At 41.2% G+C, this 18,336-nt stretch overlaps 1 protein-coding gene across 1 annotated transcript in view; it reads left to right on the top strand.

The window, feature by feature from the left end:
* efl1 (elongation factor like GTPase 1) overlaps nucleotides 1-18,336 on the top strand; it is a 62,951-nt gene that overhangs the window by 7,004 nt on the left and 37,611 nt on the right. The window contains exons 12-15 of the mRNA XM_028956598.1: nucleotides 757-856; nucleotides 6,517-6,677; nucleotides 7,212-7,381; nucleotides 10,495-10,630. Of these exons, the coding sequence (XP_028812431.1) occupies nucleotides 757-856; nucleotides 6,517-6,677; nucleotides 7,212-7,381; nucleotides 10,495-10,630 (567 nt within the window). The remainder of the gene's footprint in view (nucleotides 1-756; nucleotides 857-6,516; nucleotides 6,678-7,211; nucleotides 7,382-10,494; nucleotides 10,631-18,336) is intronic.

Below are 18,336 nucleotides of genomic sequence, written 5' to 3'. Positions count from 1 at the left end.
CAAACTTATGGGGTTTGTAGAATGAGGGCTAGATCTTTTAGAAGGAAACTGCATGCCTTCTGAGAATGATGTGTGTTTCTGCAGAAGGTTATACTTTGGTCCTTCCTGGGGAGGACCAGCGCAGAATAGGTTGTTTGATCTCCGTTTGGCAGGAGAAGTGGAATGTGATCGATGTTTTCATAGGTCTCTGGCCCTCATGTCATGTTCCTCGCCTTTTATGATGGCATTTATATTTCCTGAGAAAACATAGGTGCACAACATTTGCACGTCGATTTCGTAAACGGCCTTCAGTATCTGGCCATAATTTGATTTTGGCAGGTGCCGTGTCTTTCCAGTGTTGGGGTCCACAGTCATGCATGTAAGCCTTTTAAAGCACATGATTCCATCTTTTTCCAGACTGGAGTTGCATTTAACTCTTTCAGAAGGAAATTGGCACCATGTGGTTCATGTTAGCTGACTGAATAGTTGGCAAGAACATGCAGTAAAATGTGCTGTTTGTACTGGCATAAAGCTTATTTTTTTTCTCCTCAGTGGTACTTTTTTTTTTTTTTTTAACAGATTCATATCCACTTTCCTTAAAATTTGCATTAGCATTCTCTTCCACTGAAATTTCTTCTGTCTGCATTGTGTGAAATCATTTCTTTTAATTATATTTTTATATTTCATCCAGAACACACACACACACACACACACACACACACTTTTTTTTTTAATTGTGTGTGAAATGCAAATGAGTAATATTTTTATTTTTTAAAGCCTTCTTGGAGTGCTCAAATGAAGATGCTGCTCCTGTCATCGTGTTTGTGTCTAAGATGTTTGCTGTTGACTCCAAGGCTTTGCCCCAGAACAAGCAGAGGTACGTGACTGATCACCTGCCCAGCAGGATTACAGAAGCTTAGCTTGAGGGGCTACGGTAAATAGAGGACAACATGTACAGATATATATACATAGACCAGAGACCCATGAATGAATGCAATGCCTGTTCATACGTCAAAAAATGAGATTTTCGGGGAAACTACTGGGGAATAACTCTCACAAGTGTGATGAACACGCTACTGTCTTGGGTGCATGCTCTTGTTTGCTTGCTCTTGTTTCTTGGATTTTTATCCAATTTGCAGGGAGCCACCATCAATATGCGGGAGACTACTTATGGGAAACATTGGATGTCTGGCACCTGTGTGTTTACATCGAAAAACAATGTAGATACAAACACAAAATATTTCTGCCATTTTTATTGCGATTGTAGTTTTATTTTTATTGTGCATGTAGTTGGTTAGTGAATGCATGCAGATAAATGAATAAATCCACATCGATTATAGTTGTGAGATTTGTGCACCCTGTGGTTAGCTGCTGGATAGTGCGGTGCAGATGGATTTCATGTGCCTGTGTGTGTGCGCCGATTGCATCGTTTCCCTGATGTTTTAATATTTGAGGTTGGCTTTGATCAGAGGCAGGTGTCAGGGGCTCTGCAGGCCTGAATAATGGATCAGCACAGTGGGCTTGCAGAGCTGGCGAGACTGGGCTCAGTGGACCCACGACTAGCCGTTCCAATCCAGCACTCCTCTGATCCTCAGCTGCCCATTGCCTCTGCACCAGCCAAATGCCCGTATCCTTCCACCTGTCAGTCTGGCCCACACTCACACGGCTTTCCCAGCCTCTCAGAACCACAGTCAAGGGTCAAGTTTGTCTTTTCAATTCTCAAAATGAATGATGTCAGATGTGGCAGTGTAGTTGCAGATTAAATTATTAGATAGAGATGTAACTAAATTGGCCAAAAAATGAGCCAAAGATAGTAGCTGTAACTGTATTTTTACAGTATTTTCTGCTATCACTATTTTGTGCTAACTAAAGCTTAAGGAATTAGCTGAAGCGAAATGGTCATAGCAGTAGAGAAATCATCTCAGAAGGGGATTTTTTTTAATAAAAAAAAAAAAAACCCTGCTGATCCGTCTGCCTCTTCCTCCCAGGCAGACGTGATGAGTCATAGCCAATGTCTGGAGGGCAGACGCTAGATGGAGCACTTGGTGTGTGTACCTGGTGAACCACTGACCTCCCATAAGGGCATGTCCTGCACTGAGTGTGTTCTGGAGTGACGTTGTTTTTTTCAATATGAAAAATATTGGATTTTTTTTTTTTTTTTCTTTTGTTAAGATTGCTTTCTCATTTTCTCCTGTGAGGATAAAGAGAGAGCATTGCACAACTAGTCCACATCAGCTTGGGCTAATGCAGTTGGTAGAATCCTGATTATCGTGTAAATGCGAACCTTTTGTGAGAAACACAAGTGCCTTTTCTTCTTCTTTTTTTTTTTTTTTTTAAACACAAGATCTATGCACTATATCCCGACTGTAAATCTCTCTGCACGTCGACAGCTTTGTCGGACGAGGGCCCATACTGCAACATGCTAATGTGATTAAAAAAACTGAAAATGGCAACCCCCAACTTGAAAGACTGGGGTGACAGTAGAGAACCCTGTTCATCATTGAAAGCAGATGGCTGCAGGAAACCGAGGGAGCGGCCGGCAGCCATTAGTGCTTTTTCTATTGTTTTAATTACCTCGTCTGTGCAGCATGTGTTTGTATTGGGGGAACATTTTTTATACATATTTAACAATGTTCCCCACATCTGCATGCTTTTTTTGTGCCTCAAGTAAGCAAATAATTGTAGTAATCATTTGCTCTTATTATGATTGTGTAACAGTTGCTTTGTTGCAGAATGCATAAGGTTTATATCCAAACTTCACTGAAATTGATTAACAAGCAGATGGAAAAAAAACCAAAACATTTTTATCATATTACTTATGTATTTCTTTTGCTGCCACATTGTTGAGATAAGTAAGATTACTACTTTTTTTTCCTCTGGTTTGATGCTTAGACTATGAAATTATGAGGCTAGTGATTTATAAATGGAAATTGCATATCTTCAGGGAGTATCTCAACGTTTTCTCTGGTTTGCATTTTCCAATTTCCCTGAATCAGGACCATTGTGGTATATATGGTAACGTAATTCCTTCACTACTGGCAAGTACAGCTCATAAGACTGTCATCCAGGTGGCAGCTTTTATTCAGAGCAAGGTCCATCATTCGGCACCAGGGCATCCTTCCCTAAACACCCAGGCTCTCTGTGACCTGATCCTGTAACTTTCATCTCTCCAGATCATCCAAACCCACAGTCTCCCTACCATACGCCTTTCCTGTCAGGCACACAGAGTCCATAATTGGAGCCGCTGCCGTTAACAGTCTGACGTGGAGAGAGACGAGCTGTCAGGGGCCGGTGAGACCGGCTAGCTGTCCTAATGAACCTTGTAGGGATGCCACCTGCTGTAGGATTGTCTGCTCATGCAGCCACCAGTTGTACTAGGCCAGAACTGGGGTTTGGCAATGTGTCTGTTCTGAACATGCAACGAATGCACAGTGCCAGCTCGAAGTCTTTTTTTTTTTTTTTTTTTTTTTAACGCTGGTGCCCCCTTTGAACCTCTGATCGGTTGCGCACCAAAAAGCAGATGAGGTGACCGCAATGAAACTCAGGACCCTAGACGACATGAGGGATATAGGGAGCGGATTCCAGACTAATGGGCTGTTGAATTATTCTGCAGCTGGATGTCTCTTTCTTGACCTACATTTTAAAGGGACAATTCCAACATTGCATATTATAACAACAGATTTTAAGTTGTCCCAGATCTGAGCGTACGTGCCTTCTGTCCTGTGGGGGTGTCATTTGCGCCCACAAATTCCTCCAGCTGTTCCTGCCAGTGCAAATGTGCAGGCATATGGAAATTAAACGCATGCAGTCCTCGGCTTATTAGATTTTTGTGACTGTTTTTGAAATCATCATTTAAATCACTTGTTCAAAAGTAGTTACGTTGTGGGCGCAGTTGCCATAGCAAAGCTTCATTTGGTCGAGACGGGCAGTAATCACACGGTACGTACTGTGTGGGGTCACCTCTCTCTCAGGCTCCACACCAGCACTTGGCAGCATTTGGAGATGCGTCCTGGTCCTCCATTGGACAGTGTTAATGGCGGTGGTCGTGAGGCAGAAATGCCATGCTGACTACACGGCATTCACACTTCTTTCGTCCACGGTGTTACCTACACAACATAAAAAGCACGCCTGTAGTTTTTTAAAGATTCGTTAATGCGTGTCTTTCTGTGTGTAAGGTTGTAACCAAATTAGGTGTCACTTTGGTCAAAAGACCTGTGAAATCAAACGGTACACTGATCTTATTGATAACAGTGTGTTTTATTATTTACTGTTATGGGGGGAAAGGAATAAACTGCGCTATTAAAAATGGCTTTGGACTTTTCTTTGGCTCACATTTGATCTCAAACTAAAATGGAAAGTATCTGCAATCAGAATCCTCTTGCGGCAGAAAACCTACAAAGTGCGTTATGCTGACAGTTTTAGTGTCGATATATATCTTTTCAGTTTCCCTCTATTTTTTCTTCCATTGGAAAACCTACTTGTGGCTTTGAAAAGTCTCACTTCAAGGTTCGATCCACATTACTTCATAACCGCAGTGGTAAGGGTCATAAAACAAGATCCTGGCATTTCCATTATTGTCATTAAGTGACAGATTGGAGCTGTGAGCGAAAACACAGCGATTTTGGAGTGAGCCATCGCCGTGCTCTTATGGCGTTCGATGTTCTGTGCAAGGTGTTTAAAAATAGCATTAAATTGGGTTGTGCGTATGGAAAAAAACACCCTCAATGCTCCATCTTTTCTGCATTGTTCATGACTGGATTTCCTTGTTTTGAAGTCTGATATTTTTTATTTTTTTTTGCTGACAAGCTCATTTTTAAGTTAAGTTACTGAGGTCTTCCACTGAGGTCTCAGTTAACGGAGGTTACTGAGGTCTCCCTCACAACAGCGTTTGTCTTTTCATTGATTTTTTTTTTTAAACTCATGCCTCTGTTCAGAGACCAGTGGTTTGCTATTTTCAGCGAACATTTGTATGTTCTGCTCCGTATGTGTTGACACCATCTGGGGCGGCTGCGACCCGCGCTATGGCTGCCCTCTTTGTGGTCTCTTTTAAACACACACTTCTCTTCCCACAGTGACACTCACGTGTGGTTTCACATGTCACATGTGGCATGGTTTAGCTGCAGCCACGCTGGTGCAACTGTGTTTTTCCAGCTTCCATCACACGGCCATAATTGTTTAACTTAACCTCGCTCTGCTTTGCCACTGTCAGTGGTTATTGTTTTAGTTCTCCTTTTTCTTTTTTCCCCAACTTGTTCCCACATCCTTACTCCGAAACTACAAGCTTGATGCCTGTTTATGGCATTCTGAGAACCAGGCCGTCAGAGGCTCATTCACTCCTACCTTGGAACTCACTGCAGGGTGTGACCAGAATTGAAGGGTGTAAATTGGGTGTAGATTTTTTTAGATTTGAAAGTTCTAGTCAGAATGTACATCATAAGCATTTTGTTGCAATGCCTGGACCATGGTTTTATACAATGATCTTGATTAAATGAAATAATCATAATTAATCAAAAAACTAATTTGAATAATGTTAATAACAGAAAAAGTAATGGAATTGTGTAGTAATATTGCCTTCAAATGACTGACAAATTATTGATAATATTACAGCTTTCAACATTCAATTAAAAAAAGTGTTTATTAATAATTATTAGTAATTACTAATCTATTATTTATGTACTGCTTTATTACTATTGCTTATTAATAATTCTTAGTCTGTGTAGTGTAGGATTCTGAAGCAATAAATATTTTTTTTCTCTCAAATGCATTGTCTTCCCTTGTGTATTTCTTTACTGACAGCTATCACCCGAGTGTCGTGTAATCCACAAATCCTAATGTCTGGAAAAAAGTGCAAAAAGCTGCAGAAAAGTCTAACTTGACCTCAGTTCTACACATTGCTGGCCTCATATGGGCGTCTTGGTTACCCATGCAGGAGCTGGACTGTTGTGCCCCGCCCTGTTTTATGACTCAAATGTGTTAATGCTATGCTGTTTGTGGAGTGTTGCTTACTGAGGGTTGCTATGGTTTCAAAATGTTCCTAAGCTTCTTTTTTTTTTTTTGGTACTTTTCCTTCAACTTGGAAAATTGGCCTTAATGAAGAAAATGTGTCCAGCCAAGAATTTTGAGTCTGTGTGCAATTCACTTCCAAAATTCATGTTTAACTGTTAATGTAATTTGACAATATTATTTTATTATTCTGAATCATTTTCACAGCAAGAAGGCAGCTCACTAAATCATCCAGGCATACTTAACTGCTAATGACTGGATCATTATATGTGTCGTGATCACATGATATTAAAGCAAAAAAGTAGAAAGCTTTTAAAAAAAAAAAAAAAAAACACAATGGCTTGCTTCCAGGTATTACTTATCAAATATGCTCCTCCAGCACTGGATGACAGTGCATCAGTTTTTAGAGCAAGCAAGATGGGAAATTGTAAAGTGGGATCTTCTATATCGCTGATGGCTTTTCTGTGTGATTTAGTGTGGCCTTTAATGACTACACAGCGTGGTTCATTCATTGCCTTTTTTCACTCTTCCCAGACCATTGACACAGGAGGAGATTGCTCAGCGCAGAGAGCTGGCCAGACAGAGGCATGCTGAGAGGCTGGCAGCCAATCAGGTGTCAGAAAATCCGGAGTCTGCCCACACTGGTGGCATTGCAGAGACAGCACCGTCTATTGGGGAGAACAGCACAGGCAAGGGTATTCATGCTCTTGCTCTCTCTCTCTCTCTCTCTCTCTCTCTCTCTCTCTCACACAGTGTTACATCCCTTTGGTGTTTTTTTTCGTTTCCATGTTTTTCTTCTGCCTCCTTTTTTCCCTCTCAGTTTGCCCTTTTTCTCCCTGTGTTAACCTCTTATGCTCTCATCTCAGTTCAAATTGCAACACACGCAGAAGGCGCAGCATTAAGATTCATGTGAGGCCAGGCGAATACAGACACTGATGTGAACTGCAGTTTTCCTAAAGGGCAGCACTCAGCCCATCATTCAGTAATTGTAGGCGTGATTGAACTCCAAACAGTTGGAGAGCGTATGTTTTATGGCTGTCAATTTCACACCCTGCAGAGTCTGCCATGAAACATTTATTGTTATTTTCACTATATACCATTAAGAAGACACTAGGCCTGAAATTTCCTTGAAGAAAAATGATAAATAGTCAGGGTCTTTTATGGTTTAAAACAGAATGTTACAAGGGTAGTTTTTTTTATTGAAAACTTGTTACTTTTCCCCCCTATAGGTGGCAGTGGACTGTCTGCTGAGATGGAGGTGCTGAAAAGTGAACCAGACAAGGAAGAGAGTAAAGAGCATTTTGTGGCCTTCGCCAGAGTCTACAGTGGCGTGGTCAGAAGAGGCACAAAAGTGTTTGTGCTCGGCCCCAAGTACGACCCTGCCCAGGCTCTGAAGATGGTAAATGCTAACGTCTAAGCTCTAGTGTTTACTTAAGCATACATTTAAGAGCAGTAGGTGTTTTCAGAACTTAACTGGTGGTAGCTGCAGGAATTCCAGGAACTTTACTCATTTTGATGAATTTAATGATGAGGTTGTGCGAAAATGTGTCTTGAATCGCATGTGGAGATACATGCCTTTCCCACAGTATAAGACCTGTAATTGATCATTTTGACAGCTTTTCACCCATCTGCTTGGTGATGGTCATCCCAGCCTTGTGTATAAATACAATCTAGTCCCTAACATACTTGAAAAGTTCTTTGGTCTTGGCCATGATGCAGAGTTTGGAATCTGGATAGATTGATTGCTTCTATGGACGGGTGTGTTTTATACAGGAACCGAGTTGAGAAGCTTCCAATGTCAGCTCCTTACCTGTATAAAATAAACCTGGAAGTCCAAAATCTTGTTGATTGATAGGGGATCAAATAGGGGATTAAATAAAAATGCTAATTAGTTTTTAAATGTACAAAATCAGCAGGGGTTCAAACTATTTTTTTCCTCAAGTATATTTCATCTGATTTTGGAGCTGAAAGGGCACCTATGTTTTAAATATCTGCAGCTATCAGAACTATTTTTTTAATCTCTACATATCATGTGAGTTTAACATATCTGTAATTAGGTGTATGTAAAGAATATATTTTCATGTATAGAGAATAACAATGCCAACAGGCACTGAAGGAAATAGGTGCAGCCATAATTTAATTGAACCCAGAACTCTCAGAAAGTTTTCCTGAGTGTCAGGAGTGTTACATTAGGACTTATCCCAACAGGATCATCCCCTGGATGACGAGGTAGGTCCCCAAACCCTGCTGAAAGCCAGGAATACAGCTTTCAGTTCTGGGGGTAGGACATGTTACAGTACAGCCAGAGCTGATCTGAAGTGAAGCATCTGAGAGGCTAGTACAGCAGGAGGACCAAGGACCACCTGAAGACAAACAACACCTGGCAGGTGTGGCAGGGATCAACTGAGGATGCTGTGTCCACAGCCCTCCATGCTGCCCTGACCCACCTGGAGCAGCAGGGGAGCTACGCTAGACTGCTCTTATTGGACTTCAGCTCTGCATTTAATACCATCTCCCACGACTGGATACTGGACTTTCTGTCAGGTCGCTCCCGGAGGGTCGGGATGGGTCCTCACACTGTTCTCAGCCTCAGCACCAGGATGCCGCAGGAGTGCACACTCAGCCAAATTTGCAAATGACACAACAGTGGTTGGGCATTTGGTGAAGTGGCATTCAGGGAGGACATTTAACGGCTGTCAAGTGGTGCAAAGTCAACATCCTGATCCTAAAGGCAGTGGTGGCATAGCGGTTAAGGAAGCGGCCCCGTAATCAGAAGGTTGCCGGTTCGAATCCCGAGGTGCCACTGAGGTGCCACTGAGCAAAGCACCGTCCCCACACACTGCTCCCCGGGTGCCTGTCATGGCTGCCCACTGCTCACTCAGGGTGATGGGTTAAATGCAGAGGAAACATTTCAACGTGTGCTGTGCTGCTGTGTATCACTTGTGACAATCACTTAACTTTCTATTTTCTAAACACCAAAACAAAGGAGCTGGTTGTTGACTACAGGAAGAATAAAAGTGACATCCAGCCACTCATCATTGGTGGGTTTTGTATGGAGAGGGTATCAGTGTTCACGTTCCTGGGCATTGAGCTGGAAGATGGCGTAACCTGGAGCGTAAGACCATTTGCTGTTGTAGAAGGCACAGCGGAGGGAGACTGTACTTTCTGAGAATTCTCAGGAAAAAACAGCTCACCAAGAATCTTCTCCCTGCCTTTTGCCACTGTTCCATAGAAAGTGCACTTATGGACAGACCGTGTGTGTAATATGGCAGCTGCACTTTCTAAGAAAGGAAGGCGCTCCACAAGGTCATCAGGTCAGCTCCCCACCCTGGAACAAAGTTTCACCTCACAATTTTTTTCCATAAAAGCAATCCAGACTCTAAACTCAAGCTATACTGTGCTATATCTCCATAAATTCTGCAATACCACCTCAATATGTAAAGTGCAATGTCTTCACGCAACTGCAATAGACTCTAGTGCAATTTGTATTTTTGTATATTTTTTTTGTACTTATATTTTTTCCCCAGTGTAATTTGTATATATTATGTTTACTACTATTTTATGTTTGTTATTTAAATCTTTCTTATTTCCTGTCTTAACTACACTACTCACAATAAGTTGGTGATATTTTGAGAGACTTAGTGGATGTCATACATATGGTATTTGTTTCACTTCAGACATTTTTTTGGGATAGGGAGGCAATTGTTATGGGGTGACAGAAACACCTCATTGTGTACAGGTGTGCCTTATATTGGGGCCAATACAAAGAGACGATCTTTCTCAATATGGCATCAGTTTCAACATTCTGTGGGTATATAAAGCTGGTCAGTAAGTCATTCCAAGTTCATCAGTCAAATAGCCACGACGTCACTTAAGGGACAAGCAGCGTCACCTGGCCATGGTGCGCCTTCAGGTCGGTGGCAGGCAGTCAGATGTCACTAGTGAACTTGGTGTGTCTCAAAGTGACATCAGCAGACTTGCATCAAGACACAGAACTACTGGCAGAGTTCATGACAGACCCAGGAGTGGAGCCCCTTGAGTGACAGACCGCAAACTACCTAAGGACCTATGCACTCAGGCATGGTTATTCAACTGCCACACAGCTGCGGGCCCTTTTACGCTTTCTAGACAAACAATTTGCATTGCCTAAAAACAACATCATGAGGCTAGTGAGGAGCTATCCCTGTTATTGTCTAAATTTTTGGGGTAAAAAATATTAAACTAATGAAAATGGTGTGAGTAGTGTATATGCCTCACACTGAGTCGACCATTAAATCTCATTGTTCATTGAGACGTAACTATGACAAAATAAAGATGTATCTAATCTCATCTCATCCTATTATTGATGGAGGATGGTACAAAAGCAGGAACATGACTGGCTTCCTCTGATGAAGAAAATGCATTTCCTGGAGGCCTGTGTCTCTATTGAATTGCTAAATTGTAAGATTTCACAGTTTGGTAGTGTATTTTTTGGCCTGTGGTGAAGTAATGGTAATTGTGTGTTTGTGGCAGCTGCCTGAAGGCTGTTCGTCTGCGGATGCCCTTCCCAGTGTACCCCATATGTCCTGCTGCACTCTGGACAGCCTCTACCTGCTGATGGGACGTGAGTTGGAGGAGCTGGAAGAGGTTCCCTCAGGCAATGTGCTCGGTGTGTAAAAGTAGCCTACCAACACTTTTGTCTATGACAACACAAAACACACACACACACACACACACACACACTCTCAAACTCGTACACACTTAGATTTTGCCAAAGTTAAAGTCTGTATGGGTTAAGTTTGCACAAGTTTGCCAGACATTGAAAAGGCAAAAATTTCTTCAAATCAGACCAGTTTGATTCACCAGCTTCCTGTGAACATACCAGGAAGCGAATGACATTTCTTAAGAGAGACTGAGCGAATCAATTATTCAAAACAAATCCTGTAGCTCACAAGAGAGAACAGAGCCTGCCCAGTTTGAATTGGTGGTAGACTGAGCATGCTATTCTGAGCACATTTTAGAAGCCTAAACTTCCAGCTGCACAACTTAGAGCTATCAGAAATCATATAATATGGAAATGAGTGGGATGTTTGCATGCATGTTAATCAGCAGGTTGCTGAAAAGTCCTGTTTTGATGATGGCACCTTTAAATATCACATTATAGGCTTTATTGTGGGGGATAAAATAAACACACAACTACTTTTGCCATTAGATGATCACAACATGAGAGTTTGATGTTATTTTCTGTGTGTCACGGAAGGCATGAAGATGAAGACCCACGTTTCAAATGATTACTTTTTTCTAGTGCCCAGAATTAGGTTTGGTGTATCACTCAAAACTCAAGACAATACTGTATAAGTTACACAATACAAAGACTGACATCTAAGTCTGAAAACTAAAACTGTTTACATTTGCAGCATTTATCAGACGCCCCTATCCAGAGCGACTTACAATCAGTAGTTACAAGGACAGTCCCCCCCTGGAGACACTCAGGGTTAAGTGTCTTGCTCAGGGACACAATGGTAGTAAGTGGGATTTGAACCTGGGTCTTCTGTTTTATAGTCGAGTGTGTTATGAACCAATCAGGTGTGTCCCAAGGTAAAGACACTCACTCTCATCTTGTGGTATCATACTTAGAGCACAGTGTAGCGCAGTTCATATTTCATTTTATTTTTAATACACAGAGAATAGTGAATACTGAACAGAATTTGCCAAAAATCGCAAATTAAATTGCAATATCTGTGGTTTTTAAAAAAACTTTCAACCCTGTCAACCCTGTATATAGCTGAAATACCACTTACAGCTTGTTCCATATTGATAATAAACAACCGTCTTTTTGTTGAAAATTACGTTTTAAATGTACACAAATCATCCAGTGTGGCTAATTAATCAGACCCGCCACAATAGAATTATCTGCAAATATAAAAATCATTTGTGAATTAGGCTGAAAAACAATAGTATCATTAGTAAAAAATGAATACTTATGTTGCACAGCCTCCCTGGGACCATGTTTTAAATGTAGTCAATCTGAATCTGTATATTAACTCAAGGCCAAAACAGTACAATCAACAACAACTGAACAGCGGATTGGGACCCCAAGAGCACACCTTTGTTAATGTGATAAAGTTTTGAAGGCTTGTTATAGAGCAAATTATGCAGAACACGTCAAGCCATTAAGGCATGAGCATTGGAACTGCTAAATTCCGATAAGTCCATTTATGAGGTGCAGGTGCAGGTGACTGTGAGAGGGAACGATTCATTGAGGTCGGAGGTGTGATACTGTGTGTACTACTGGTTTTGATGTTCCATATGCATGTTGCTTAGTTACAGTGTCCCTCATAATCACATCAGACGAGTTGCAAGGGAATTATGTCATATTCCAACAGCTCTTGCCCTACCTGCAAAACAGATGAGTAATACCCCAGAGTCGATTATGAATTAGGCCAGCTCATGTTCCTAAAAGCATCTCCACATAAAAATGAACATTTTATATTGTCTCCTTTATGATGCTGAATGTGTTATTTTTGCAGCTTCACCAAAGAGGAATATTATGTGGTGTCTTGCTGTTGCATGTGTTATTGTAGTTATTAATACACACTTGCTGTCTCCCAGGCATGCTTTCAGTCAGGGACATAGTTGTCTTCTTTAGCCACATATGAAACTGGACCCTTTGTGTGTTGTGGTTCTGTTTATTTTATGGTGTTTTTGTGACTTAATTTTGGCAGGATGGCCATCACAAACATTCCTCATTCACATGGGAAGCCTCTGAATTGGGATTTTTTTTTTTTGGTTTAAAGCCCAATAGCTGATTCCTGTTTTTTCTTCCCAGAGGTTTGGGAAGAAATATGCTGTGCTTCAGGAAGCTGTGTGTGCTGCTGTGCAGTGAGTTTAAACTGGCCGGACTTAATTAATGCCTGTATGTTTATTCCTGTAGCAGATTACCCTATGGTTGGGTGTGGTTTACATTAAAATGTTCACACCTGGAATCTCTGACCTTACACACTAGACTTTTTAAGGACATTTTGTTCTGATCCACACAGTAGTTCAGTGTTCCAGGCTCCAGTTCTCCAGCATGTGTACTTGAATACCCCCTTCTCTATTCTTGTTACCCCCTGCTCTATTCTTATTTATTTATTTATTTAGCTGTTTTTACAAAATTCAGATGTGAAAATCATGGGGAGAAACATCTTACAGTTGCAAGGAGACCTTGGTTTGAATCGGGGGTCTTCCCTATGTGGAGGTTTAGAAGGGTTCTAGTTTCATCACATGGAAATTCGATGCATTGGTTAAATGTTACATGGTTATTTTTAATTGCTCAGTTTTAATTATTATTTCTTTTATCAATCCTAAAGTCTGTGAGTAAAATCAGACTGAGGAAAATGGCTTGAAAGGGTCATGCATTTCACAGATAATGTACGTGCCATGTTTAAGAGTAGTTGTAATTTACACAGGAACATCTGGTAGTTAATAGCATACTTTCAACACCACACCTCAGCCGAGCAAGGATGTCTTGTCTCCCCCTGCTTTCAGTGAAGGTCACATCAAGGCCCTTAGTGATCTCTCACAAATGTCAAAGCCCACTCTGCAGGACTACGAAGTGAGGGCACTGGTGACAGGCATTAAACATCTGAACAGCGTGACAGTCATTTAGCAAGGCAGAACAAAGATCCTCTCTGAGAAAGATGTTTCCACCCCTGGAAAAATAATCACCCGAGTTCACTTTGGTTGCTGTCTGATGAAACTCTCTCTGAATCCCAATGTGAGACACAGTTGACATGAAATTTAAAGGGTCTTCTTTGTACATTATGTATCACATTTGGATTCATGTTTAAAGGGCTCTAAATGGCATTTCAATACATGATCCTTTATTAGGCTCACAAGTGGGAAATTTACAAAGCTTCATAAAGTCTGGAATTTATTATTGTTTATTGGTTCGTTCGATTTTTTTGTGTTTCTCTTCCTGGGACTAATAAAATAATAACTTATCTTATCACCATCACATGGGCATTTTTTTTAACCATCAGCCTTGCTACCTGGTCAGGGGATCCCAGCACATTGTGCCCTCCAGTAGCATCACAAAGCAAAACTCAAAAATCATGGCAGTGATGCAGAGTTTGAAAATTCCAGGTTGTGTCATATATGTTCCTGTGTGTTTGTTCTCGGGGTTGGTATCCCAGCTGCCATAGCCATTACTTCGAAAGAATGCCGCTGTGTGGGCTGTAGCCTGTGGTGAGTAACCTGACTAGCTATCAGGGTTTCCAGGGTGTCTTAGACTTTACCTGAAATGTGAAATGCATCTTGTGTTTAACCTTTTTTTTTTTTTTGCACTGGGAGAGCTGCAAATTCAGTGCTTGATTGCGCAAACCTTCATTAACGTGTGCCAGCAATTAACCTATGCTTTGACAATTGCTTTATGTGCTTGATTATGTAAACCTTTTATTCTCTTTGGCTCGATGAAGGGACAAAAACAGCAGCCAGTCTGAAAAATGAACTTTTATGCAGCACAATGAATTGATCCCAGGCATCTTCTTTAAAGTAAAAACCACAATCTAATCCACCCACAGCAGCCTTCCTCCATTTACGCATAAGGCTATTCCTGTTATGCTGTGCAGACCAGCGCGCCATTATCCTTCACCGTCCAGACCTGCAGCATACTCTGAAGGGGCGATGACATACAGAGTTGACATTTATGTTGGACTGATAAGGAAAGACCTTTACGACTGGAGCTGGGACCACCAGCAAGAGTCTCGGCTTGTGAGAGAATCTAGTAAGAGTCTGTTAATGTAATGCCCTGTAGTCCTGGTTTTACTCTGTTTTGATTAATTGCCTGTAACAGGGAATAAAGATGACTGAATAAAGATTCATGGAAATAATTTATCCTGTGCAATAATCGTCCTATTGAGGACTCACAGGATGGATGGCAGCTGACATTATCTAGCGAAAGACTGGAATCGTTTCTCCCCTGATATATGCTCAGGAATGTCTATTCCCCCAAGATACTTGCAGATTTAGAGCAATTAGTTAATTTATGGTGGGCGGGAAGTCAGAGCATCATGTCTTGAGTTATGTAAAGATTTGTCAGAAGTACCAATCTTCCCAGACAATTCATTTTATCGCAGACATTTCCGCATTGCTGCACTAGATGCTGGTCATTTTGATGTATTTTCCTCCACGTGGCCATGGTGAGCAGGGATGAATTAATTTACATTTGTGATAGTTCTTACTGTATCACACAGGCTTGTGGCTGTTTGGCTTGAATTACTTTTCACCTAAAGGCTAAGTAACAACTGAAGTATTTGTTGTCTGCTCATACTAATATGCGCAACTTTTTTGTATTGATATTAGGCTGTTTTCTTTTGATTTTCTTTTCACAATAATAATAGTACAGATAAAGGATCTTGTTAAAATTGCAGAAGCATAATAATAGGATGTTTATGTGGGTTTCCACTGAGTTCTGCAGTTCCCCCCCACCGCCCAAGGCCTGCAAGCTAGATTGACAATGCTAAATTTTGCCATTGGTATGAGTTTGTGTGTGCATGCATGGTGTGTATGCAGGAAAACACAAAACCTGCACCCCTGACCGGTCAGAGACATAATGTGTTCTAATGAGCCTTTTTTTTTGTTGTTTTTTGATTTGGTGGAAGCCAAGCAATGCCTTCAAGCCAGCGGTTCAAGTTTGGGGAAAGTCTATGCTAGTATGAATTGCCTCGTGGGATTTAGTATGGTGATTGTACCTAAATGTGAGGCCATTTTACAGGACCAGATCCACCACGTGGTGTGATCAGTAAGTGTGAGTAGCTATCATAATGCACAATCCTACACAAGATGTTTGCCATTGTTTCCTTGCTCACCAGAGGCAACCTCATGGAAACTTTTTGCAAACTTCTGATGCCCTGTCTAAAAGTGAGTTTCCACCTACTTTTGGCTTTATTTTCAGTTCATCCAAAACCACACTGTGCTTGGCTCAAGCAATGTACTTCTGAAATGTGAGCATCTCAGTTATTGAAAAAACGAATGCATAATAACTCATTCTTAATAAATTAACCGGTGGCTACAATAGACCAAAACTCTGACCGTAACTAATTTGAGCTGCACAGCTCTCGCTGTCTCAAGAGAAAAGAAATCATCTCAAAAGAGTCTTCACAAACTGATCATGACCTGTTCCAATTGCTGCCATCAGGCAAAAGATATGGCCTAACAGACTAAACAGCAGTTTCAACCCTGTTGCCATTAGGGCATTGAATAATTTTCACCTCTAATTCAATTCAAATTCCAGTAAGGTTGAGTGTCTACCTACCTCGTTCTCCTTTTCTCACTGACACAGGGGCCGTTGTACTTGTTATAATGACAACAAAGATATCCTGATTCTGATTCTAAAACCAGTGGTGAGTGGAAGACAGGAAGTTCAAAATTATGGGGAGAAATGTCTTTAGCTGGGTTTATTCTTTATAAATTGATATTGATACGTACTGAGATTGTTTGCTTTATTTTGGCTAACAAGCATGAAATCAACCATAAAAAAACATTTACTGCTGGCCAGCCTGAAACCGAATGGTGGCCCATTTTATGAGACTGTCATGAATTATAAAAGGGAAGTGCATTACTGTATTGACATGGTTGTGTGTAGCGGGGAGTGCACATCACTGAGTGGGAATTATCAATAACATGATATGCCCTTGAGTGTGCATTAGAGAGCTTTATTCCTCCATCTGGTTTGCCTGGTCTGCCCAGATACCTCATAAACAGACCCTAAATCTATTACAGAATAGTCTTGTGTTTGAACGGTTTGCCCACTACTTTTTTTCAGTTCAGAGCTGTTTAACCATATGGAAATAATTACCCCCTTGTTTGTTCGCTTTGGATTGTGGGTAGTTACCAGTACAACTGCTCTATGTAAATGAGACCAGATCTTGGCTTGATTGTAGCTCCTTACTATCTGAAAAGTGGGATAGTTAATTTATGAGAAGGGCTTGCCTCTGATGTGGGGGTTTTTGAAAATTACACAGCCCGTATGGTGGAGGAGGACGGCACATGACCGGTGTTGTGCAGGACCCCCTTAGAGATGAGGTAGAAATGGAAAGCAGAAGTTACCACATCACACGCCCAAAGGCTTCACGTTTTCCTTTCTTTTTTTTTTTTTCTTTTTTATCAATTGTAAAGGCTCTATTTTGTTTCCTCCCAGCTGCTAGGAGCAGCAGATCCAGGAAATGAAAAAACTTGGAGCAATTAATTTCTTGCGCGACCCCTCCTACACTCAGGATTCTCTCCTTGTAGGACCATGTCAGATTGCGGTTTAGTGTTGTAATGCACTATCCGCAGATCCCTCTATACCATTCTTTGTAAGCATTGGAACTATTTCCTTCTTTTTCTATTTGTGAATAGCTTCTTGCATCCTTGTGTTAAAAGGTCCGCTGTGTCTGCCTGAGACTGTCTGAGTCAGTGTGTTTTAATCATGTTTTTTCTTTCTCTGCTGCTGCACCCCGGCAAATGGAATTATATTAGCGCCAATGCACTGAGCCCTTCAGCATAAAAGGCTCTGAGACATTCTGTCTGCCAGGCTGTCATATTTCACATCTGCTGTTTACGTTCTTTTTCTGTACCCCTCCTATCTCTCATTCTCTTTCTGTCCGTCCTCCACCATTAAAGCCGGTGTCTGACTGTAATAAAGACAAGTGAAACATCAGGGTTTACATAAGACATTCATACACATGTTTTTTTTTCTTCATCCTAGATTTGTTTTAGTGTGTATATTTTTTTTCTTTGGTCAAGATTTTGCAGAAGAGAAGACAGTGGTGTGATGCACTGGATGTGCATGCAGAGCTCCCTGTGTTAGCGCTTTGTATTTAAAGGCTAAATCACTCTCGTGTGCCTGGGGCCCGGCCTCTCACTGCGGTGTACAGTAACCGCCGAAATAGTGCTGAGTCTCTTCTATATAAAACCCCACCTATGTCGTTAATTCTACTGCCAGGTCTTTTTTTTTTTTTTTTAAATGTACGGTATTACCGCGCAGAGATTTCCGTCTCCAGAGTAATTCATTTCTCAGCTTCAAAGACTCTAGCGGAGCTTTGTTCCTACTGCAGAGGAAATTCAATTATTAGACCTGCATCCAATATGTGCGGTGCACACATACACAATCACAGCCATTACTTTTCAATGGGTACTATTAAAGAAAGGAAGAATGTAAAACCATGTAAAACCGTGATTTAGAATTTCTCTCAGTTCCTTCAGCATTGGCCTCAGCATTTTTTTTTTAAATACACAGAATTCAGAAGTCATCTGTATGTGCTGAATCACATGTGCGGCAGCTACTGAATCACTGAACTGGTTCTCTCGTTGAGATGATTTATCATAATGATGGTGCCGGTGGTGGCGGCA

This window comes from Denticeps clupeoides, chromosome 16 (genome assembly GCF_900700375.1).
Source record: "Denticeps clupeoides chromosome 16, fDenClu1.1, whole genome shotgun sequence".
Taxonomy (NCBI): domain Eukaryota; kingdom Metazoa; phylum Chordata; class Actinopteri; order Clupeiformes; family Denticipitidae; genus Denticeps; species Denticeps clupeoides.
The sequence above is the reverse complement of the archived record's forward strand: the minus strand, read 5'-3'. Positions and strand labels throughout refer to the sequence as shown.